A 25,058-nucleotide genomic window follows, 5' to 3' on the forward strand; every position below is an offset into this window, starting at 1 on the left:
TAGTTACTAGAAAAAAATACTCTTTTGTGGAACAGTGCTGTTCTAAACTGTATGGTGAAAATCTGGTTGAGAAAACATAGTTGCAATGTTATAGAGCAAGAAGGTGATGTTTTCTGTGCTTAGTGGATCTGTGGTCTGCACAGACATTGAAGGAGAACTTCAGCTATAAAGAAAAGATGTGTCCTGGGAAACTGAAACTTTATCTGTATGTATGTGTAATACCAGAGCTAGGATAAGCCCTTTATTGTCATAACTAATCATAATAACTCTTAAATTTACATTTTCCTTTCTTGCTTTAAAAAAAATCTCTTATGGCTGGAGGATTTTGGCAATTAATCTAGTAAAGAAACAATTTTAAGAAGGCTTCTTCCTTCACCTTGTGCTGACTTGACAATTCAGACCTTGAGGGTAATCATGTAATTCTATTAGTTCAATTAAATATACTACCAGAGAGAAAAATCCTGCCCTGAAACATCCAGTATACTTCATCCTGAGGTAGTGTTCATACCATTGAGGTGTTTGATATAGCTAACAAGTTAAAATTCATCTTAATCCTGTGTCAGTAGGGCCAGAACATTTCTCCTGTAAATGACAAGTAACTAATGAACAGCTATGAAATGTGTGAATCGAGCCAAAATACTTTTTTCAGACAATATCTTTTTCATGTATGTGAGATATCTGTTTAATGATAGAAGGGTGTTGAGAGTATGCATCAAGAGGGTTTAGTGGTGATTCTGTGTTGAGAGTCTGCATCAAGAATACCTTCCGAATATTTTCAAGCATGGATGAAATGCTATAATAATGTGATCTGCAGCTGGAAGCAGAAATGAATGTTAGAATTATTTAGTGTGTTGTACTCTGAAGTTAATTCTGCTGATGCAATTTACATAACAAAAAAGGCAGGTAATTATTTCTACTTATCTTACCCCCTCTCCCATTACTTATTTATACAATTGTCCTATATACCTCAATTGCCTAATATAAAATTAGTTAAACTCTTCAGTACATTGTGGATAGCTAACTTTGCCTTTATTAATAGGTTCTTCTGTTATGAAAGAAAAGAGACGACATCGATCTCACAAGTTTCTATGTCTCAGGGTTGGAAAACCCATGAGAAAAACATTTGTTTCTCAAGCAAGTGCAACAATGCAACAGTATGCACAAAGGGACAAAAAACATGAGTACTGGTTTGCTGTTCCACAAGAAAGGTAAGAAGGAGGTAAACTGTAAAAATCAGCAATTGCCAGTAGCTGTTTGAGCTTTTTATTTTTTCTGCACCATTCAAAATTTTGCAGTGACTGTGTCTCTAAATAATCACCAAAAAGGGTCAGTGTCTGAGGATATTGTTGATTGGCTTGTATTGTAATTGCCATTGGAATACCTCATTACCTTACTGACATTTTACTGATTTGCTTGAGTTATTTGTAAGTTTGGCAAGTACTTTCTCATTATACTATTTAGGCTTTTGTTTGTAACGAGTAAATAAAGATTCATGTGGTGTCTGGTGGATGAAGTAAGTTCTGCAGCAAAATCTTGGTCATTATCTGTGCTTCCCATTATTTGGAAACTTTGTAAAAATCCTCTCTGAGTTCAGAAGAGCTAGCTGAGTTATTTTGTCTTATCTTTATATATGGAACATAATAACCTTTCCATGAACCAACTTAAGCATGTATACTGAAAAAATACCTAAATTTGTTGAACTCATTCAATGACATGAGATGTTCGTGCTCACTCACTGGTACAGTCTTGTGTTCTGAAATGATCTTTACTGGTAGGAAACTGTGACTTATTTTCAACCCAAAAGTGGTTTTTAGTGCCTTGTCAAAGACTGGGGGGGACAAGAAAGAAACAAAAACCTATCAGGTATCACCTTGTATAAATACCTACCCACAATGATCAAGTTACTTTTCCATCTTTTCTTTGGAGCTGAATGACATAGAATGTTCAGTTGGGGCACTGCAGTTGAGGACAGATATGGATCAATTCAAGAGAGTCCAGAGGAAAACAGCAAGACTATTTAATGCCTAGAAAGTGTAACATATAAAGAAAATTAGAAAGTAAGTGGGGTTCTTTAATCTAAAGGAGAAAAGGTTGATTGCAGACATAAAATCATTTTATACTGAACTTGGCTGCAACAAGAAAGGCAGTAGTCTTTTTTGTTTCATGTCCACTGTGGATGGAAATGTGTAATGGACAGAAATTACATCTATTATACTTTTCCAGCACGTAGAATTGAGTCTGTGCGAGCACATCACTAACCTGCTTTTAAACATCACCCCTGCTACCTCTTAAGTGGCAGAGAGGATGCAAAGTTTTGAGTCAAAGGTCTGTCCCTCTAATTCTGCTGCAGTTAGTCCTGTCTGGGCCAGGAGTTCTCTCGTGGTTACAGTCAACTCAAATCTGCTTGTTCTGTTAGTATCATATTTAATTAGAAAACAGATAAATGCTTCATATATGGCGATGATGTCTAGATGAGTTAATTAAAATGATTACTGTCTCTTTAGTTAATTTTCTGATGAATCGAGCACCTTCAGCATAAAGCAGAATTAATCACCTATTTTGGAAGAAATGGTTCTTAGTTTGCAGTCTTGTACTGATCTCCTTAGAAATTATTTCATCTATGAAGGGTCTCTCTCTCTAACTGAATGGGGCAGTATAGTACCAGTATCAGTTCTTTATTCATGCAATGTGTGTCCTATGATTTTTGTAAAGAAAAAGTTATGTCCTCGTAGTGGGGTGTTCATTCTCTTAATTCCCTGTTAACCTTGCTGAGTGCTAGTCTGCATAGGTCAAAATACTTAGCGCCAATCCAGTTGTCTTTGTCACTGAGTAGTAAGAAAGACAGAAAAGTAGGTATCTGACAAACCAGCTTTATTTCAGTGTTCTTCAACTCAAAAGAGCCAGTCTGGGAAGGAGTGGCTAACTTAAGCACCAAGCTTCCATGTACTTTTTTTAACTGCTATAATTATACATAATTCCAAGTTCTTGAAAAGTTAAAATTGGGACTTAAGAAAAAACTTCATACTTGTATGACAACTTAAAATTGATGCCTCTTACAGTGCATGAGGAACCTGCAGCTTCTTGTTTGGACTTCTGTGGTAGAATTTACCTAATCTAATGCATCCAGAATGTTTCGTTCTTTCCTACTGCCAGAGAAAGATTTGCCTTTTTTTTCCCCTTTCATTATTGTTAACCAGGAACCTTAATCTTAACAAGGGTGATTTTAAATAACTGACCCTGTTCAGAGACTTTTACTACATACCTGTGTGCAGCACCCTGTTAGGCAGGGACACATGAAAAATGTAACTGCACTTTTCAGAGACTTTGCAGCTCTGTATCTCTTGCTGGTTTTCCAGTGTTCAGTTTTTCAAGGATTTATTACGGAAGGGGGAACAAAAGGTTCAAATATTATTCTTCATGCTATTATGGTACGCAGATGTAGCAAATATCTGTGAAGAAAGACATAGGAATATTCAAACTCTTGTAACCAGAGCTGTAAGGCTCTAGCTCTGAATCTCTTTTCCATGATGAAGAGACACTAGTGGATGTATTGCAAGTCCTTTTCCTGATTGCTCTGTCTATGCACCTGCAGCAAATACAGGGTAGACTGACATCTGTTAGGATTGCAAATAACTTCCATCTGTGAATTTGGGTGAATTTGCTCTTCTAAACCAGAGAACAATGCCATTTTGTGGCACATAACTTAAAAGGAGGTAACTTTGAATCTTGGTACTTACTGTGGTTAGAACAGTCTGTAGTTTGTGATTTCATGATTTTTATATATATATGTGTGTGTATATATATATGTTGATGCTTTCAGCCATATTCCCTCACATCCATATTCCCTCACATCTGTAGTACTTCCCACAATTTGTATAATTTTGATTATGTCTTGGAAGTGTTCAGCTGTTCTTCAGGAGTGGGGAAAACAGACATGCAGACATTTTTAAATTCCAATTTTGTTTGGTTTTATGTAACTCTTTCTAAATAAAATAGAAAAGTCTTAGAGTTTTGAGAGTTATTTCAGTTTTAAGCAAAGGTATCCGATGGGACAGATTGAAAGACTGTACTTGTATATAAAATCACAGCTAATGCATTGCCAACTTGCTTCCTCATTTTTTCTCCAGAGTCAGCTTCATATATTTAAAAATTTAAAAAAAAAGAACTAGCTAGGTTTTTTCCAAATCTGTCTCTAATATCTAGTAAAATATTAAATAGTATTTTTATTTTAACCTTAAATACTTAATATTATTAGACATTACCTAAAACTTACCTTATTTTTCTTTCCTGTATCATAACTTGACTTTTCTAGGACAGATCACTTGTATGTCTTCTTTATCCAGTGGAGTCCAGAAATATATGCAGAAGATACTGGGGAGTCTCTTCGGGAACCTGGATTTATAGTGGTAAAAAAGAAGGAAGAGCCAGAAACTAGTGAAGAATCTAGTACTGAGGATGCTGCTAAAGAATGGGAGGTAAGGAAGAGCAGCGTCAAAGATTTTTTTTTTTACTGCATTCATAAGAATATATTAAAATAATGTTAAATATTTTCCAAGAGAAAAAACAAAGCACTTTATTAGTCTGATTACCATGATCACAGCTGTTCCGTTTATGCCATCCTAGTGCTTTGCTCTAACATCAGGTCAGGTCAACATTTCACAATTGCAAGGGATTTTTGTGTGGAGCAAATTGTAACTTAAACCTCCTAGGGAAAGGAATGTGAGTACAGCAACGAAGTTGGATTTGCAGACTTAATTTTCAGTCTCATAAACTGACAGTTTCCTGATATCTATTATTCATGTATCTGGATTGTTCAGTGTTTATTGGTAAGACTCTAAAAAAGGGATGGAACAATAAAAGAGGAAAAGAACAGCTATTAATGACATGTCTTTTCAATAATTTAGTAATGAATTTGTCAGTTATAACTTATTAATGCATTAAAATGTTGTTGAGTGAATTTTAGAAATATATTGTAATTGTAACTATCTCTTCATTTTTTTTTTTTAATAATAAGCACATTTCTCTCATGTGAATCTGTGTCCACTGTGCTTCTATGGACACATCTTTACATGTCTACATGGTTTTGTTTTGTAGTGTACATGCAGTTAAAGCACTTCTAGTCTTGTACATTCAAGTGTTGTTCAAAAGTTTGATGATTCTTGTCGTTATATATTGTAGAAGTATCCCATCAGCACTGTGTAATTTGAGTCTTGGGACAGCAATTGCAATCTCTGACTATAAGATTTCTTTTGTTTTTCTTTCCTCTACCCCCACCCTGCAGTGGAACATGTTGAAATTAAGGAAGTCTACACCTGTGTTTTATGTAGAGTGTAAAAGAAATTTTAAAGAACTGCAGTAGTCTGACAGGTAGTAGTTTTCTGCTTAGCTCCAAAAGTTAGAACCATAGAACTCTGAATTCAGAGTTCAAACTTAGCTAGTTGAAGTATTAGGCCATGGTTGCAAAACACACTCCCTTCAGCTCAGTGATGTTGCATGAAGCATTTTTGCTTTGAGACATTGAAATTAATATCATAAAACCAAATCTTTTGAACTTTCATATTTTCAGCATATGTATTGAGTATTTTTACCAACAGTGTATTTTGTTGACTCTTGCTCAAAGCCTTTACAAGTATTTGGTCATTTAAAATTTGGCCTTTTGGAGCATGAGGATCAGTGGAAAGTGATCTATATTATAGTTTAAAGCACAGTATACCTCTCTTTTAGTGAGCTCTTCAGTAGCTTAGCACCTTAATATAATTACAGAACAATTTCTATAGAATATAGTGAAAAGGATTTTTCATTATTGAATGTTGTAAATTTTAGAAGCTATTTCTGAAGATAGTTGAGGCAGTACATTGTTTGCAAGTATTAATATCTGTAAGTTATTTTCCACAGAATGAGGCCACACCTTAAGTCTGTATTTAGGTCTTCTCTGGAAACAGTCATAGGAAACATTTCAAAAATATTGTAATTTCTGTGTTACGTGAAATTTGTCAAGCTTGGTTCTCTTAATGTTATCAAATAATAATTTTCCAATTTAGAAGTTAGTATGATTAGTGAGATGGATAACTTTATTAAGAAAATATGTTATGCAAGTACAAGAAATATGCGAATGTGGTCTTTTGTGTGTTTTAGTTTGAGTAATGTGACTTCCTATGACTAACTTTTAGCACTAATCTGAAAGCTGTTTAAAACTAACTTTTTAATCTGAAATGACAGTACCAGATGGTTTGACCTGTCATTACATGAAACTGTGTTTAGTGGCTTTTAACATGTATGCTAAAAAATATGAGTAAATACAGGGAATTGTAGCTGTTGTTGTCATAGTCATTTCCACTTAATTTCAGTCGTTATTGTCGATCAGTATACTCCTTCCTACAATGCAACAAGCTTTTCTTCTGTGAGTTTTTGCTCCAGATACAATCTAAAATAGCAGGTGAACAGTATAATTGAAGTCTTTTGTGGGTATTTGGCTGAAAAACAGGCTGCCTTTTTCAGATCACAAGGGTGGGAGAACTTGGGGTGGAAGGGAAGTGGAAATGCGTCACAAAGTTGATCTACCAAAGGATGAAGGTAGTGGAGTACCTTTCTTTTCCAAAAAGTGTTCTCCCTGCTGTCTTTGTACAGTATCTTAAAACTAGAAAAACAGGGAAGAGGATTAATGGGTAACCCAGGTGTGGTGCTCTGAAACAGCTTTTGTTTCTTTGCTAGTTCTGTTAATACATTCAGGTGCATTTTTATCAATAGACTTTGAGAAAACCTGTGCTTGTTTAGTGGAAAAGAAAATATGGGAAGAATAAGCAAAGGCAAAGATCAGTAACATGAAACAAGTAGTAGATGTTGGTTTATTTATCAGTGAATAGGACTGAACTCTAACTTCAGTTTTCATCTGCTTATGCTTGCTTCTACCATAATCAAATACTACATTGTACAAAGTGTCAGAAAAAAAACTCCAGTGAATCCTTTAACTTTTTCTTTTTATAGTGTTGCACCCTTGATAGATAACTGACTTAGAAGAAATAACTGTGAATCTACTCTGTCTGACATTACCATCAGTAAAGGTGACTAATTCACGGTTACTTAGAGTTTGAAACAATCTCTCTGAGGCACCTTGGAGCTGCTGTTGCTGATGTTGCTCAGTGTCTGTCTTCCTGAGAGGCCCCTGCCTGTGTCATTTGCAAAGCTTTCTGAAAAGGGTACTTCTTCACTTAAGATCAGTCCATGCTAAAGACTTGTCTCTGGCGTCCACTAGAAATGAATAGGCAATAACTTTATTTGATATACTATCTAAGGAATTAAACTGTGATGCTAAGTTCTCAGTTGTGTTATCCCCATCCATTTTTCTCAAATGTCTTTTATCTTGTGCTTTAGTGAATGGGCTTACACCAAGGAAGAGAGTGTTTTGAGTTGTGTGGGGTCATTTGGGTTGGTTTGTTTGTTTGTTTTGGCTGTGTTTTGGGGTTGTTTTGGTGCTGTTTTTTTGCCATCTGTACTGAGCTACAGGCCTATAAAGGTATATTTATCATGGTATTCTTTTTTTACTTGATGTGTCTAAGTTCAAGTGCTAATGGCTTTCTGTATGTGTTAGCACAAATGATGAATACTGTTATGTGTTAATAAACAAACTCTTTCTCCAAAGCATATTCTGTATATGCATCTAAACATGGCAAGACTTGACAGCAAGCTGACTCCTTCTGTTATGCAGTGTCTCAGAAGCAACTTCATTGGTACTTATGGTCTAATCTTGTTTCCTTTTTAAGTTCAAGTTGTGTATATAGTAGGTTCCTATTTAAACTTGAAATCTGTTAAGAAAACCCTTGAATTCCTCTGCATTAGAGTAATTCTTTTTTAAAGCATTGGTTCTTCCTTTCCCCTTCCCTGTCATTTGATCTCATTGCCGTTACTCAAGATGGAGTTATACTTCAGGTCCATGTAAATCTAAATACTCATTCACAAGATATTTGAAAGCAGGAAATTTTTTGTCTTAGAAGCCCCAAGCTGGTCTTAAAGTAGTTGAAAGCTCATCTGTTTCATTTTTTTCATTAGCTTGTTCATTGTGGAGGAAATACAGAAAATTAATTTGATTTAAAACAGTCTAGGAGTTAATCTCCAAAACGAAGCATGAGTTGATAGGTACTTGCAAATATTTTTTCCTAGACATGGTGGGTCGTGTTCTGAACTTGCATTTCATAGTAATTACCTTTGGTTTTGCCTATTGAATGTCTGTAGAAAACAGAGATACAATGCTTCTGGAAAGCAGCATGCTGTAGTAATGCATCCAACTGAATTTCAGTTAGAACTTTAGATGTGGTTTGAAAATGCTTACTAGATCAAACCATTAGTTGCAATTGAAGTTCTGTCTTCTTGAAATGGTATTTGACTTGGACACTCAGCATTCCAACATTAACAAAGCTGTAACTTCTGGAGTGTCTCAGAATTCTATTTCTGTGTATTTGTGGAAACATGAAGGTCACAAACAATAATTGTCTCCTGGTTAGATAAGCACCTGTGTCCAATATCCCAGTCTTGAAACATTTTTCAGGCATTAAATTCTTTATTGGATCTGGACTGGAGTCTACAACATTTCTATATTAAAATGGATATTGCAGTTTTAGAATGCACTGCTGTCTTAAATTTTTGTATTCTTAATCATGTTTCGTCTATAAATTTGCTTCCATTCCCAACTCTATACTTCAGTGCTTGGATGCTGGTGCAACATCTGCTTGTTGTGTCTTACATTTTAAAATGTGGTATGAACATAATGCTGTACGACAAGCAGGATAATACTGGATCAGCAGAGAGAAGAGGAAGCCTGAAACCTGTAGGCTTCTTGAATGAAACATTTCACAGAATGTGTAAAGATGCACCGTGCTAAGAGCCGTCAGAATAAGAATATTTTTTCCAATATGTTTCTTGAAAGGCTGTCTCTTTATGATAATGAATTGGATATACAAGCTAGATGTTTTTTTTATTTTTACGTCGTGTATTGTCAGTTAAGAAATTGGATGTGTCACTATGCATGTATTGCTGTGCATTACCACAGAATGTTTAATAGGCTTTGCTCTGGTACTGGAGGATGAGTCTCTTCAATTCCAGCAGTCATATGCTATAGTAGAAATGTTTCTGTTAATTTGTTTTGGTTACAGAGAGGGACTCTGGTGTCCATTTACACGATCCAATGCTCTTTGCAGAGATTGGTAACTTTCATTCTTGCTTTTGCAATTAACTTGAGTGATATTGTACTGTCTCTCAACTTCATGCATTAGGGTATTTCTTGTTTTGCTGTATTTATTTTCACCACTTAATCTATTTTGCATCTTTTTAAAACTTGTAAGTGAAAATTCAGAGGTTTCAATGACTTGGAGCTGTCCTGTAGTTGGAATTATGAACATGCAATTGAAATTGATGGCTATTTTATGTATCTCATAGAGGGATCTGGGATGGTCCCTCTGCTAAGAGTTAAAGCAAAGCCATTCAGCTAAAAAGCTTGTGCTTTTGACATTCTTAATGGCTTTCAGCAAACCTTTGAAAATCCTCAGGAAAACTGTGTAATGGAAAAATGCTTCCTTTTTTTCCCCCTCCCTTTCCCTAAGCTGTTAACAGGAAACAAGCGATGACTTCTCAAATTAGACTTCCTTTCTTATGGAAGCTTTCTCAGCCAAGTAAGAAGCTGTGCCAGTCCATGTTGTATTGACACTACAGGAGGTAGCTTTTTGTAATGTTTTGGTGTTTCTTGTACCTCTAAAGGAAAAAGGGATCAGACATTACTTAGCTGTAATCCCACGTTAGCTTCACCTGCAACAATTTTTACGAAGACCCACTTGTTGTAGAAGACAGAGTAGTAATTTTGTATAGAAGGCAGTATCTGTTTTTTTATTTTTTTTTTAAATTTCAACTGCATTCTAACTTCATTGCTCCTGAACTTGACACTTATTCATGTGGAATCAACAGCAAATTGCAAATAAACTGAGTAATTATGCCCCTCCAGCCTCTCCTGTTACTGTTCTGGGCTAACCCCTCTTTCTTAAGAGGGTTGGAGCACAGGAAATATATTTTTTCTTATTGTAACCTCACTCAAAAAGCATGATTATTAAATGTAAGGATTGTAGAATTCAGTGTTATGACTTTCTGTTTCTGTGGTATCAGGACACTGTTAGCGACTAAGTGAAACAAAATAGTTCCATCTTATCCAGCTGCAAAAACCTTCTTCCACATCCAGTGTCCAGCCTTCCTCCTAAAGTTGAGGTTGCTATGCTTACTGTCCTGTTTCAGTGTTATGAAATCTTGTCAGCTGATAACTTGAAATCTGGTATGGCAAAAGGTGTAAACTGGGTAATTGGTTTGGAGTGGAAATAAGACATTCCATAAGTTGTAACTTTATTTGTTGTCACTCTCCTTTTTTGTTGCTGCTACTTAAGTATTTTTTTGAGACAGGTTAGTTTATTAGAAGAAACAACGTTGGGAGGTACAATTGCAGAAAGGACTATGCACATTGACTGTATAGAGATCTGTATCTTGGTTATGAATTAACAATGACAATAACAAGATTAGCTTTTGGTGTGGTTAGATACATTTTCTGTTGCTCTGTTGTCTATGTAAGAAATAGGTGGATGCTCCTATGTGTTTGCTGCTGTTCTGCACGGGTGTCAGATCTGAGCTGGTGCTCCTCACTAGAATCTTTTATTAAGAACAGTGATAGCAAGGCCTATGTTAATTGCAACAAGATACGAGATTCTGATTCCAGTTAACAGATCCGTACTGTAATCCCCAAATGAATGAGAAAATAAAAGGGCAGTTTATTAATCTTTAACCAAGTGGTGCTACTGGGGTCAGACTTCTCATGTGGGCTTCTTTCTGTGGCTGGGGTGGAGATCTGTCACAAGTGACAAGTTTTGCCACTTTTCCTAGTGCGCTGTTTCTTGGCGCTGCTCAGGTTCTCCTACCCCACCCTGCAGCAGATGCTCCCAGCTGAGGGCAGCTGCCAGCTCATGGGGGCAGCTGCTGCTGCAGGACTGAGCAGCAAAACAGACTGTCAGGAGGTCTCATAAAGTTACTTGTGCAATCATTCCCATTAAACTTTGCAGCTGTAATTAAGTGAAAAAGTTGAGTAGTCAGATCTAACAGAATTTTATTGCTCTCTTTTCTTTTGAGCAAGTTTTCAAAATCCTTTTGAGAAGCTCTGGGAAAAGCCATTTTTTTTTAGAGAGAAGCTTGAAACTTATAAGCAAATTGTTATAATTATTTAAGATTAAATGTTTCAGGACAAAAAACAATTCAGTTCATCAGATTCTTTTCTTCCTTCCCCAGCTTTGGAGAAACAGCGTGTTGGCTAGTGTTAGGGAGGAATTTTTATTTTTCTGAAGGGCAGGGAAAAGATGACTGATAAAGTAGGCTGTGGAAGAGTTAGTTGTATCTCTAGCTTTTGCTTTCTGCCTTAAAGGTTTCCTTTCCAGAGAAAGTCTGAAATATTTTTTCTGCATATTCTCCATTCCTTTAAGATTACCCAGACTTGGCAGAGAAGGGGGTGATGTCTGTAGCTTGTATTATATTTTTGTATTGATGGTAATTCTCATTTGAAACAGTTTTAAGGGTTTCTGGTTTTCATTCTTGTTTTAACCCTCAGTATTAGTTCACTTACTATTTGAAAATAAAACCCAACAAAAAAACCTCAAGCACATAAATAGGCGTATGGCTTATTATTGGAATTGTACACCATTTGACTATATATGTAGTGTATTATTACATATTTGAATTTCTTAAATCCCAGCTTCAGTGTTTCAGTAATAAAAATGTTTTTACTTCCCACCTCAATAGTTCTGATAAGTTGGAACAAATTTACTTTTAGAGATGCCAGCTCCCAGGAAAGGTTTTACTAAAAATAAAAACATTTTATCAAAAAGAATATTATACACTGCAAGCCAAGGTGTTCCATTATAAAGTTGGCAGTAAAATACAAGTTTTGGTCCTGGTTTTCTCTGCTTGGATGTCATGGCTTTTAGATCGCAGTGCAACAGCCTGAGTGAGCAATGATTTAATGTTGTTGTGTTGCTGCCCTGGCCTATTTAATACTTCTGCACAGAACTTGAAACATGGGTGATGTGGAGATTTTTTTTTTATGGTTGTTGCTTGTTTTGGGGGATGTTGGATGGGGGAAAGGGGATGTTTCATTTTGGGTGTGGGGTAGAAAGACTGCAAGTGCTACTACAGAGAAATTCTTGAAGGGTTGTCATGCTTTTTACTATTGCACATGCCTGTTTAAGTAAACAGCCTTTCTTAAGGGGAAAAACAAAAATCATGTCCAAAAATACTTTCTTGCTGGGACTAGCATTTAACCCATATAGCAAATTTAGGTTACAGACAAAAGAATTAATTTTCTTCTTTTAGCTTACAAACTGAAAAGGCTTCAAGCCTAACAGTTTCTGAATGCTTTAAAACCCTTTTTTTTAAATAATATTTTAAATCTTCACTGACCACTCTTCTGGACTCTAAGAAATGACTGACAGGGTTTATATACAGTTGTCATCATAAGGAAGACAAACTATTAGTTTAATATTGAATGCAGACATTTTACCATTAGAAATTGTTTATGAACAATTATGTTGTAACAGAATATTGCACACAGTTCTTGGGGATTATTTTTGTGCTTCCCAGTATTGTGTACAAACAAGTCTGTATCTTATATTAATAACAGTTCTGTATCTTTAAATATTTTCCCCTTTTTAACAAACTAGTGCTCTGCAACCACACTTGAGCACAGGAAACCTTCCTCCTTGTGTATCGTCATCATTTGCGATACATCCCCTTGCTGAACACTCGCTCATTTGTTCCCTGCCTTGTCAGTCAAATGTGAGCGTCCAGCCAAACTATCCTGTCACAGCGTCGCGGGGCTCTGCCTGTGCCTGGAGCTGACAGCAGGTACAGAGAATGCTTTCAAACAGCCTTGAACCATGTTTTTTGTTTCATTTCTTTTTTTAGTCTCATTTTATTTTTAGAAGGGAAATGTCTCGTCTCTGGTATGGGAAGAAGGGAAGAAAGCACCAGCCAGTTAATCATAAATGCACTCTGGTAATTTTCAGTGTAGTATGTTCATGTTTGTTATTGCAGTCTTTAAATGTTGTGGTGCAGAGGCAGTTTCTGTAAGTTTAAATTTTGAATGCGTGAACAGGATGCAAAGTCAAAAATTTTCATTATCTTTGGAACATAATCTAATTACTGGTATTCCTTTGGCATTAGATAAGAGAAACTACTTTGAGCATTAAGGGGTTCAGCAGTTTTAAAGTGGGATTTTTTTCCTTTCCTTTCGTTTCCCTTGGAGTAATGCATTTCTTCACCAAAAAAATGTGCTTTATAGCTAAATACTGGGAACAGGAGTTTTGCATGGGCATATAATTAGAGAAGTGGAAATTTCCTGACTTACCATTACCTTCTCAGAAGCCAGTCAACCATATGAAGGTCTGATAATACTTCTAAATTCATGGACATGAGTCTGCTGTACTCCCATTCTCACATTTATAATGAAAAGGAGGGACCAGTAACATTGGTTTTGCAGTTTATTAGATTTATGAAAGGGAATAGAATTTTTTCAGTGTTGTTTTCCCCAAACAGACTTTGTAGTACTATTTAATACGTAGTAGTATCTAAAGGAAAAGGTTTTCAGTGAGACTTGCAGAACAATGGTATCTTGAGATAGGGAAGAAATGATCCTGACAATATACTTGTTTGTGCTTTTACTCACTGGTAAATTTGGAAGATAGTTTTCATTTAGACTGTCCTTGTGACAGGCTTTTTACTGTCTTCTTCTTAAGAATTACACATCACTGGGTTTTGAAGCATACTTCTTTCAATGTGCTGTTGAATTGGGGGGTTATTTTTTATTTATTAATAGGGTTTTATTCTTTATCTTTTAGGTATTGTTTTTATCTTTATTTGTAGCCAGGATACTTGCAAAATATGAAATTGACTTGTTGCAGCAAATGGTTCTGTAAAATGTGTGTTCCTAACAATACAGTTTTGAAGTAATAGGCTCTTAACTTTCCTCTGTGGTGGTGGAATAGAATGGAGATATAATATCTAAATTAATTGAAATGTTATTTTAGCATACCCTGTAGCAGTGTAAAAAGTATCTGAAGTTTAGTGTACCAAAAATGTGTTTTTTAACATATATCTATATACATAGTTAAATAGGTATAACTTGCACAGATATTTTAAAAAGTAGTAGTATCCCTTGTTGTAATTGTTTCCCTTAGGACCAATACTGAACTTCAGCCAGAGTCCAGCTATGTTATAAAAACAATACTTATCAGCTTTTAAGGACAGTTTGAACTGAAGAAGACTCTGTGAGAATAAGGATCAACTTTGCTGTGAGAGAGGTAGAGAACAGGTTATTTTAACATGTAAAAAGTCAAACTGTATAAAGAGGGTACAGAAGTATCTACATATGAGGATATTTTTTAAATGTTGCTATGTGGATAAGAAAAGCTCTATTCTTGAAGTTGGGTTTTTTCTTCAATGAATGTTCATAAACCTAATGTGTAAGTGTAATATTTTTACAGAAAGATAAAAAGGCATATTGGTATAATTTTTTGTTAAGCAAGACAGTAGAAAGAATATTAAGGAGAGTGGCAGCATATAAAGTGTACAGGTTTCTGACTAAATCTCTCTTTAGTGGTTGTTCTGAATTTGGATAATAACTCGTCTGACATGAAATAACAGTTGCTGGAGTAAATGAAGTGATAAAATAAAACAAAAATGCTAGCTTGAAGCAACTCACTTGCCCTAGATTATTTACCTGAAAGGCCTTTGTTACTTTTTTGATGATACAGTTAATTTGGGCTGAGAGTTGAAGGTGTTTGGTACTTTCCCAGGATAAGAAACCAAAATTTTGGTGACCAACTGGTGCATTATACTCCCCCTTTAAAAAGCCAGTAATGTCAGCCTCCCACATTTTAGTAAATGTTTGGTATTTACTCTGTCTTTTTATTTTATAGCAGTACAAGAGATGCCAGTAAGTTTCTAGAATGTCAAAAATGCAGGCAATGATTCTTCCTATCAAAGCGTTTCAGACAAAAGACATCAGACAATGCAAGAGAACAAAAGATGGATTGCCTTCTTTGGGAATGCATGTCTGTGCTTTGCTCAGCTTGGATAGGCTGCATAGCCAAAGGGGACAAAACCAATGAAAACTGATCTTTGGCTTTTATATTCTCAAGTTACTGGCATGCACAGAGAATGAAAGTGTTGGTTTTAGTAACTTTAATTATTTGAGACTTGCACAACTTCTGACGTTTTGAGTTATTGGTTAACTTTATTTGGTAAGCTAATGCCTGTATTCCTTTGGCTATTATGAAGGTATGATAATAGGGGTTTACATGTGAAAGATGAGGACTTAGTACTTCTCTGTGGATGTCAGAATTGCAAGGTTGCATCAATTCAGTAATACTACTGAAATATTTTTAAAATCAGCTTTCCATAGTAATTTTTTAGTCATAGAATGAACTAATGATATATTTTTAGTAATAAAAAACCAGAGTGGAATCCAGTACTTTCTTACACAGATCACTAAGCCTAGAACCTTTCCTTGGTGAGAGATATTTGCCTTACCTGTTGTCCTAGATAATTTGGGGGTTTATACATCATGCCATGACTGGATGTTCCCATGTGGGCCTCTTGGAACAGGTCCAGAGGAGGGCCACTAAATTGATCCAAGAGCCGTGTTTTGGTATCAGCTGGACACCTCTGCTACAAAGACAAGCTGAGAGAGTTGGGGCTGTTCAGCCTGGAGGAGAGAAGGCTCTGGGGACACCTTATTATGGTATTTCTTCCAGAGCTACAGGGGCTCTCTTGTAAGAGAGGTGGAGGGGGGCTTTTCACAAGGGCATGTTGTGATAGTACCTTAATCTGAAGGAGGAAAGGTCTAGATTACATACTACAAAGAAATTCTTCACTCTGAGGGTTGTGAGGCACTGGAATAGATTGCCCAGAGAATTTGTGGAACTCCCACCCCTGGAGGTCTTCGAGGCCAGGCTGGGTGGGGCTTTGACTAACCTGGTGTAGCGGAAGATTCCCTGCCCATGTAGAGGAGGTTGGAGCTATGTGATCTGTAAGGTCTGTTCCAACCTGAACTATTCTATGATTATAGTTCTTCCACTGAATTATTGGGTGTTATATTTTTTACATTTTTAATAATTGTGAAATATTAGTCTACTTTGACAAATGCAGTCAGAGTAGCAGAGGAATTTTCAAAAAGGTTGATTATAAGTTGAAAGAAATCAAATGAGTAGTAAAGGCTTACATTTTTCCTGCATGCTTTTAATGATCTATGGAATCTGAAATTGATTCTTAATTGACCTTTTTTCTGCTTAAAGTAAGAGACAAACTTTTTCATACTGGGCTGTGATTCAGTTACTTCTAAGCCTGTGTAATGCTTTCTTGTCATACATGAGAGGATCTTTGCAGGGCAGTATGAGAACTGAGGTGTACCCTTGCTCAGTCTGCCTTTTCCTGGAGTGGCAGCTTGAGCTCAAGCACCAGATGCTGTAGTTTCAGCAGCTGAACCTCTCTCTGGCTTCTCTGCTTGCTAGTGCTGAAACTTCCTTAAATAGTTTTGCAAGGGAGCTGGGTTTTTTTGGTGGTGTTGCTACAGATCTTTCTTGTTTGGACAAAATGAGTAAAGTTTTCTGGCCTGGCTCTTTAAGAAAGTAATTTTCTTAAACCTTAGCTCTTTGCACAAACATCCTAAACTGTTTAATGTTTTGCATGTTAAATTTAGTTATCTTGCTGGCGTTATCATATCTCTCATATGAGTGTTTTCTCATATCTTGCAAAAAATAGCTTGTTAGTAAGGTCTACAGACTTGATATAACACTTTGTGTGCTTCAGGCTTTCATTGCATTCTTTTCAAGTTCATTTATTCTGGTTATTGCAGATACTTCCGTTTATCTTCAGTATATGTTAATTACAGCTTGGTGCAGTTGCTGTAGGCTTAGAGCACTTTGAGGCAGGTACTTAACAGCTCATCCTGCAAAGCTCTGGGGACAGTACTGGTCACAGGGAGAATGCTGCTGTCATGTGAACTTCTCAGCATTTCTGTCCCTGCCCTGGAAAACACCCTGGTGTGCATTTGGAGAGGGACAGCTTTAAAAATATTAGAGAAAGAACCATGCTACCAGCCAAACCAGAGAACTACTGTCATTCTATGATCCTTCTCTGCATAAAATGGGCAGCTGTCATGCCTTCCCTTCTTTGTCACCAGTAGAGTGACAGGGAGCTGAATTGACTGAAAACCACACAAAACAGAAAATAGATAGCTTTGCAGCCACATGCTTACTAATGAATCAAATTAAATCAGTCTTTAGATTTGGGATTTTTTCAAATGATACAAGTGTTTATCTGTTGTGGTAAACTCCATGAATTAATGCATTATTGTGATGTAATCAATATATCCCAAATAATTATATTTGATGTGCTGGAGCACATTGTCTTCTTTCCAGCCTTCTAATATTTTTGGGAGGAAACTAAATTTGTCTGAAAAATAAACTTAGTGTTTTCTCTTAAAATATTCATAGCAGCTTTCAGTTCTCATCGGCACCTTTTTATTGGAAGGTATTTTGAAGTAACTTTGTAAGTGGCCTAATAAAATTACATTGGCTTTCTTTTACTTCAATTAAATATGGAATATTTTTGAATCTCGAAGAATTAATATTCATAAAGTTTACAGTTCGTCTGATTTTACACCTACGTATTAAGATTCAAAGTAAAATGGTTCAGCTTGTGTTCTTTCTTAATACTTGGTTTTTTTTTTATGTCATGTTCAGAGTTGTTAAGAGAGCCATTTATACCGTTAAGCTTTATCTGTTCTTATCTTTCAGAAACACTCTTCAGCTCTGATAAGACCCTCCCTTTCTCTCGATGGAGACTGTTTCAGCTACTTGTTAGCTCTGACAGTTTAGCTGTGTTTGTTTTGAGGGCAGCAATTAAACCTCCTCCTTGTTAGCAAACAGGCATTAGTGGGGTGTGTCACTTGTGACTTTGTTAAACTGAGGAATCCCTTACTGGTATAAAAAGCTTTTTTTAACATCTGCCTGTAGCAGGATGATACGACCAGGGGCTGAAGGGGCTGATCGTGCATTAAACAATTTTGACTGCATTTTCATATGTGTTCCTGAAGGACAAAAAATGTTCCATATCTGGAATTTTGTCTTCAGTTTCATTCACTGCAAGCGACCAGCATAACTTGTAAAAGTTAGGTACTTTTGACATGTTTTCAGAAAAACAAAGTTTAGAAACCTGAATTTCTCCGAAAGGAGAATCCTTGGCTTCTTGATTGTTTGAATCATTAGTATGCAAACCCTCGACTTATTGCATTAAATATTAAAACTGTTGGGTATTGTGCTAAGTGTTTAACTCGCATATACGTGGTGTGGAGAGTCAAACTTGAAAGAGTCATACCGTGAGTCATATTCATCCCATGGTTTTTCATCAATGTTGCCAATATGAATACAGCAGGTAGTATTAGATCTCTAAAGATATATTCCATGTCTTTTCAAACTTGGAATCACAGAATCACAGAATAAGCTGAGTTGGAAAGGGCCCACAAGGATCATCAAGTCCAACTGCTGCCCTTTTTTCTGCTCCTAGAAATATGAGCCAGACACAGTTAGGGTGATAAAAAGGGGGTACCTTTATATAAGGATCCTTAGGTGCACAGTTTGTCAGGTGGAAAACACTGAAGATGCACCATTGCGTGGCATGTGTACAGCTTCTATAGATTCTGCAAATTAGCATATCTGACAAGAGCTCCTCAATTAGCAGCATGCCCAGTGAAGTAATCCCCCCCAGCCCTAACACCTTATAAATCCTCCCTGCTTCAGATGAGAACTAGGCCTTGTTTATAAAACTGTCTCGAAGAGCTGGTTTCAACCTTGGTTTCTAAGGAGAACCAAAATAGCATAGGGGTCCTGGAATTTGTTTTGTCTTTCTGCCTAGGAAAATACTGAAGTGAAGCTACAATAACAAGACTACAGAGCTACAAGTATATGTTCAAAAACCACAGAAAAAAGGTAAAAATCCAGATGGCATCACAACTTCTGGCCCTGCACAGCACCATCCCCGAAAGTCACACCATGTGCCTGAAAGCATTGTCCAAACACTTCTTGAACTCCGTCAGGCTTGGTGCTGTGACCAGTTCCTTGGGGAGCCTGTTCCAGTGCCCAACCACCCTCTGATATCCAAACTAAACCTCTTCTGACACAGCTTCAGGCCATTCCCACAGTTCCTGTTGCTGATCACTGCAGAGAAGAGATCAGTGTCTGCCCCTCCTCTTCCCCTCATGAGGAAGTTGTAGTCTGCAATGAGGTCTCTCCTCAGTCTCCTCCAGCCTGAACAGACCAAGTGACCTCAGCCACTCCTCGTATGGCTTGCTCTCAAAGCCCTTTGCCATCTTTGTTTCCGTTCTTTGTGCATTCTCTAAGAGCTTTAAACTTTTCTTATGTTGTGGTGCTCAAAACTACCTCTGGGACTTGAGGTGCACCCTCAGAGCAGAGTATGACAATCCCTCCCTTGCCTGGCTGGTGATGCTGTGCCTGATGCCCCCCCAGACATGCTTGGCCCTCCTGCCTGCCAGGGCACTGCTGATTAATATCCAACTTTCCATCATCCAGGACCCCCAGGTCTCTTCCCATGGCACTGCTCTCCAGCATCTCATTCCCCAGTCTGTCTGTGCTGGGTTGCTGCATCCCAGATGCAGAATCCGGCACTGTCCCTTGTTGAACTTCAGGTGGGTTCATGATTGTCCAGTCCTTTGATTTGTCGAGGTCTCTCTGCAGGGCCTCCCTGCCTTTGAGGGAGTCAACAGCTCCTCCCAGTGTTGTATCATTGGCAATAGACAGTTTCAAGTCCCAAAGCAGAACCCTTTTCACCCTGAAGTACACTAACGATTCAGGCTATACACATTGTTTTGCTCTATTCCAACCGGTGCCCAGATTAACCATAAGAAGTTTAGCTGTTTATCTTCTTTTTAAAGCAGAAAACAACTAGAGAGAGAACATAGCGTCCTTCAGGAACACTTCCTCATCCTCAAAAATTAGCTTTGGTTATCAAGGGAACTGGATGCTGATATGTCATAGTAAAGAGAGCATAGTAAATAAAGCACATAGCAAAGTCATATAGGTAGACCTTTACTTAATTACTTTAATGGAAGAATTTTATTACTAAGAAGCATTTTGTACTGAAAACTACAGTCTAGTGTGCTGAATATGAATCTGCATCTACCTTTTATCAATGAATTGTCTTGCTTTCTAGGTATTTCGTATGCTATATGAAAGACTAAGTTCTGCATCTGAGAATCAAAGTTTAAAGTAGAAGGAGGTGGAAGTAGGTCCTGGAATGATAGGAAGACATACAGGTGACGGGGGCAGGAGAGGGAAGGAAACACTGGTTTACTTAGCTTGGTGAAGTAGACTAGAAGATTAGTAGAATTACAAGGAAGGAGCATGAAGAAGTTCTGATGGAAGAAGAAATAGCATAAGCAGACTGTGAATTAAACCAGGTTATAAAGAAAAATAAACTTCCAATGTTACTACTAACATTTCAAAACAGTGCTCTTGAGCCTGGCAGGGAAAAAGTACTGTCTGTTTGCAAGATGTATCTCAATTCCTGAATGAAGTTGAAGGTAGTTGCTTACACATAACGTGACTTTGAGATTCTGTAGCTCATTTAATGAAGTACATAGTCTTGTCCACTGCAAAGCAAGAATAAAGCATGTCGGCCTAAACCATAGGCATTTGTGTTAGTTTAAAAGCAGTCTAGTCTTTTGGTGGGCAGGAGAAAAGCTGCTCGAAACTTCTGCTATGTCCAGCACAGAGCCAATCACTGAAGGCTCTGATGACGGGCAGGTTACTAGCCCAATTAGAGAAGTTGGTAATGCCTCTGTGATGACATATTTAAGAAAGGAAAAAAACCATGGGAAGTTATCTTTCTTCTCCCGAGGGGTGGGGAGACGGCTGCCAGGGGCGATCCCAGTGTGGCCGCTGGGGCCAGTGGGGACCATGTGGCCAGCAAGGAAAACATTGCAAACAATTCCCCAACATGGAGCACAGACAAGATAAACCTTTTCAGCCCAGCAAAGCTCTATAAGAACTTTTCAGCTGATAGAACTTGAGAACAATAGTACCTATGGACAACAATTTTCTTCCGAGTCAGAGAAAAGGGAGAAGTGAGGACACGTGAGGACAACCAACATGGCGGCACCGAGGTCAGTGAAAAAAAGGAGAGGAAGGAGGTTTGCCAGGTGTCAGAGCTGAGATTTTTCTATAAATCTCTGTGGTGAAGACTATAATACAACAAATTGTTTCCCTGTAATTAAGGAAGTGCATGGGGGGGATGCAGTGATCCACGTGCAGCCCATGAGGAAAAGCACTCAATGCTGGAGCGCATGGATACTGAAAAGCTGTAATCTAGTGAGGAACTCGAACAGAGAGCAAGGACCCTTGCTTCCAGAGAAAGAGAGAGTTTCCAAACTAGACAGCTTCTCCTTAAAAGACTAAACCCCATAAACTAGAATGACCCACGATGTGCAGTTTTGGGAAGACTGCACCCTTCGTGGGAGGGACTCATGTTACAGCAGGTCAGATGGGGCTGCTATTTGTGAAAGTTAAAACCACGTTGGAAAAGGTTGCAGAGAACTATCTCCCATGGGAAGGATCCCACAGCACAGCAGAAGAAAGAAGCTCCTTTCCTTAAGCATAACGAAGAAAGATCTTTAGGAAGTGAAAGACTGATCAAAACCCCATGTTTTTGTCTCCTTGTGCAGTTGGTGAAAAAGAGAGAGGGACTGGGGAGGAAGGGTGTTCTAAAGGTTTATTTTAGTTCTCATTATCCTCTTTTAATTCTGTTGGTAACAAATTTTCTTTATACTGTTTAAGTTTTGAACCTGTTTTGCCTTAAAGTGTTTTTCTCCTAATCCTTAATCTCATCTCATTAGACTTTTGGTTTGTTTTTCTTTCCCCCCCTCCTCTGCTCAACTATAGCAGATGAGAATGAATAAATGGGTTTTTTGTGGGTGCCTGGCTTCTAGCCAGTGTCAAACCCCAACAGCATTACATAGAAGTCCCGGTGCTGCATTTGAAGGGTTGATGTATCTTAACTTACTCTTTTGAAGCCTGGTTCAGTGATGAGTGGATAAACTTGAGACAGTGTCTTATGGTTTATTCATGGAACTTAGTATGGATTGTATACTTAGTACGGACTATATGCTTAGTATGGAATGTATACTTAAAATAAGCACTGGGTGTGAAAGGTTGGCCTCTTTTCCTTTAATTTTCCTGTGGGTGGTTTGACATTCTATGACATGCTATTTATGATGTTTGTCACTGCATACCAACAGTCTGCTATTATGCAGGCTTTTGTTCTCAAAACAAATGGAATGTGACAGTGTGCAACAGGTTCAGCATGCCAAGAAGCTATTATATTGTACATACTTGGATAGGTAGTCATGTTTCTCTCAAGGAAGAAAAATAAGGCAACTCCATGGCATATGAAAAGGTCAATCTCTGAGTTAAAAAGCTGATAAGCAATTCACAGATGGAGGATGATGACAGTATGCATTTGAGAGGTTGAAGGCAAGATGGCATTGCCCATAAAACTGTCTACATTTCCACCATGTGAAAAAATTTTACAATGGTGTCAGAGATTTTGAGATTTTTTTTCTCAAGAATCTCCTTAAGTAACCAGACATCTATGGTGTATGATAAGTTAACTACTGCCTCACATGTAGTATGGTGTAGCTTAAAGAAGCAATAAGGCAAAAGGGTCCTCACATTACTGCTTTTCAAGATTATGTTTGTAAGTTGCTGGTGTGGACAGTGTAAATTTGCAATGAAGTGTCATAGCAAATAAAAGGATAAAACTACACTTCACTTGCATGTTTGAGTGTAATACTGTTAAAGCTTTACATATAGCTGTTTGACTCTGAGAATGCACAAGCCAATACAATTTACAACAATATTCTTGATATGTTTTAAGACAACAATAGAAAAATAATGGAATAAATTGAGTGATAGTAATTACGAATTACTCAGTAATAAAGCTGGATGTCACAAGTATTCCTTTTTCCTTGCCTTGCAGTTGCATGGGGTAGAGTGAACCATCGCTGCTCAAGAGCCAGTCATGCATGACTGTGGGCTCTGTACTCAGGACAGTGGCGAGTATCTGGCCAAACTCCTTGTAGTAGGGACAGGTAGATGGGGAGCTGCTGGACTTGTGGTTGTCTTCCTTTGCACTGTGGTAGGCTCTAGAAGTTTTTAATATGCTCTTACTACATGGGACATCCATTTAATCTCTCCACCAGCTGTTTTAAAATGCTTTCATATCAATGATGATTTTGAGTTGTTTTCTCAAAATCACATTAATTGCTCTAGTTACATCAAAATGACTGTTGTAGTCCTTTAGCCAGCTTGTTGCACCAGAGCAGCATGTTCTAGAGCTTTCTGACTAAAGACTTTCTGGCCATACACCTCCTGCCAAAGTGGAGATGCCATTTGAAGTGAATGTGTTGACAGATGAGCAACTCCTGAAGCTTTGGAAGGGAGTAGAAAGTCCAGGGTAAAGATATTGTCGGGTGGTATTGGGGTGTTATTAAACTGTAGTCCTGCTACACTGTCTATAACTGTATCTTTGCTGCCAGACACAAGAGGTAGAGCTTACTGAGAAGCCTGAGATTTGCTTCTAGTCTTCATTTAGGAAAGCAAACCAGGTTCACAGGATTCATTAATCTGGGTGTAAAGAATGTTTGAGAGGACCTTGGGCTGAAGAGTTTGGATTAAGGCATGCAACTCAGATTGACTTTTAATTTAGCATCCTGATACTGGAAACTTTTTGCACTCCTATATCAGTTCTGTATTCATCCTAGATCAGTGAGATATCTGACTGCTAGTGCCCTCAGTGTTTATTTTGTAATCTTGCTGTGTTTACTCATATGTCTAAAATCACCTACATGTGCATTGTCCTTGCAGAAACAAACATCTCTTGGCCCTTCTTGTTTGTTTGTTGTCATTGCACATTTTCCCTTCATTACTCTCCTCCAGTTTTTTCTTTCATACCTTTTTACTTTTCTTCAACTGTCAGTGGAATTATTGTCTTCCTGTCTCCATATTCAGGTAGTGTCAGTGGCTGAGTATCACCGCAGGATCGATGCTCTAAATAGCGAAGAACTGCGCACACTCTGCAGACGTCTCCAGGTGCCCTCTTCAGTAGTTTAAACCCCATCTCCAGATATTAAAACATCTTTCTTTGTAGTGTCTTGGATCAGGGCAAGTCCTGCACTCAGTGGGTTTGTCTTGTCTAGAGCACTACAAGGATCCAGCAGAAAATTCCTTTGTTTTGGATGTGTTTAATTGTGCAATTCTATGATGGAATCAGTAATTTTATGATGGAATTACTACTTCCACATTTTTCACACAGGAATTTTCTGTTAGAATTTGACAGTTTGTTCTCAGTACTGCTTGACTTGCAGTGTTGTGTTTTAACTTCTACTTTAGACTGGTGTGTTGTGTTAGAAGCTTCCCTAAAAAGAATGCAAAACAGGTGAAGAATCCAAAACCTTGTTGCATGGGTGTTTAATTTTATATAGGAATCTTTCACCAAGAATCTCACAGTACATGGCAAGTATGAAGCTTCACAACTTCTGTGAAATAGGTAAGTATTTTTCCCATTATAAAAGCAGGTAACTAAGGCAGTTCAACGTGGCAAAGGTCATACATGTACACACAAAAAAGTACTTTGAAAGCAGTTTGGATTTTTGGAGGTCTCTGGATATGGATTGAAACTGATATTTGCATTCTCTTTAGGTGTTTCATAGTTTTTTGAGTGTTATAAAATTGTTAGCTGCTGTGTACATCATACATGCCTTACTGATGGAAAGCATAGCTTAGATTTCCTTAGAAACATTGAGTATTTTGTTTTTCTCTACTACTTGGCTGCTGAAAATTTAAAATGTTTTATTCTGGTTTTTTTATTTCTTTGATCTTGGATTTTTTTGCCTATTAGGTAATTACACATAAGAA

General features: G+C 37.4%; 1 protein-coding gene across 11 annotated transcripts in view; it reads left to right on the forward strand.

Moving 5' to 3' along the window:
* Window positions 1-25,058, forward strand: part of OXR1 (oxidation resistance 1) — a 275,796-nt gene that overhangs the window by 236,640 nt on the left and 14,098 nt on the right. For 9 of the 11 annotated variants that reach the window (XM_069005341.1, XM_069005350.1, XM_069005340.1 and 6 more), the window contains 3 exons: window positions 1,040-1,208; window positions 4,313-4,475; window positions 24,153-24,233. In XM_069005341.1, coding sequence (XP_068861442.1) covers window positions 1,040-1,208; window positions 4,313-4,475; window positions 24,153-24,233 — 413 coding nt within the window. Of the gene's footprint in view, window positions 1-1,039; window positions 1,209-4,312; window positions 4,476-24,152; window positions 24,234-24,625; window positions 24,963-25,058 lie in introns of those variants that run through there. The other 2 variants (XM_069005349.1, XM_069005342.1) reach the window with 2 other exon arrangements.

The sequence above is a fragment of the Aphelocoma coerulescens genome, chromosome 2, assembly GCF_041296385.1.
Source record: "Aphelocoma coerulescens isolate FSJ_1873_10779 chromosome 2, UR_Acoe_1.0, whole genome shotgun sequence".
In the NCBI taxonomy this organism is placed as follows: domain Eukaryota; kingdom Metazoa; phylum Chordata; class Aves; order Passeriformes; family Corvidae; genus Aphelocoma; species Aphelocoma coerulescens.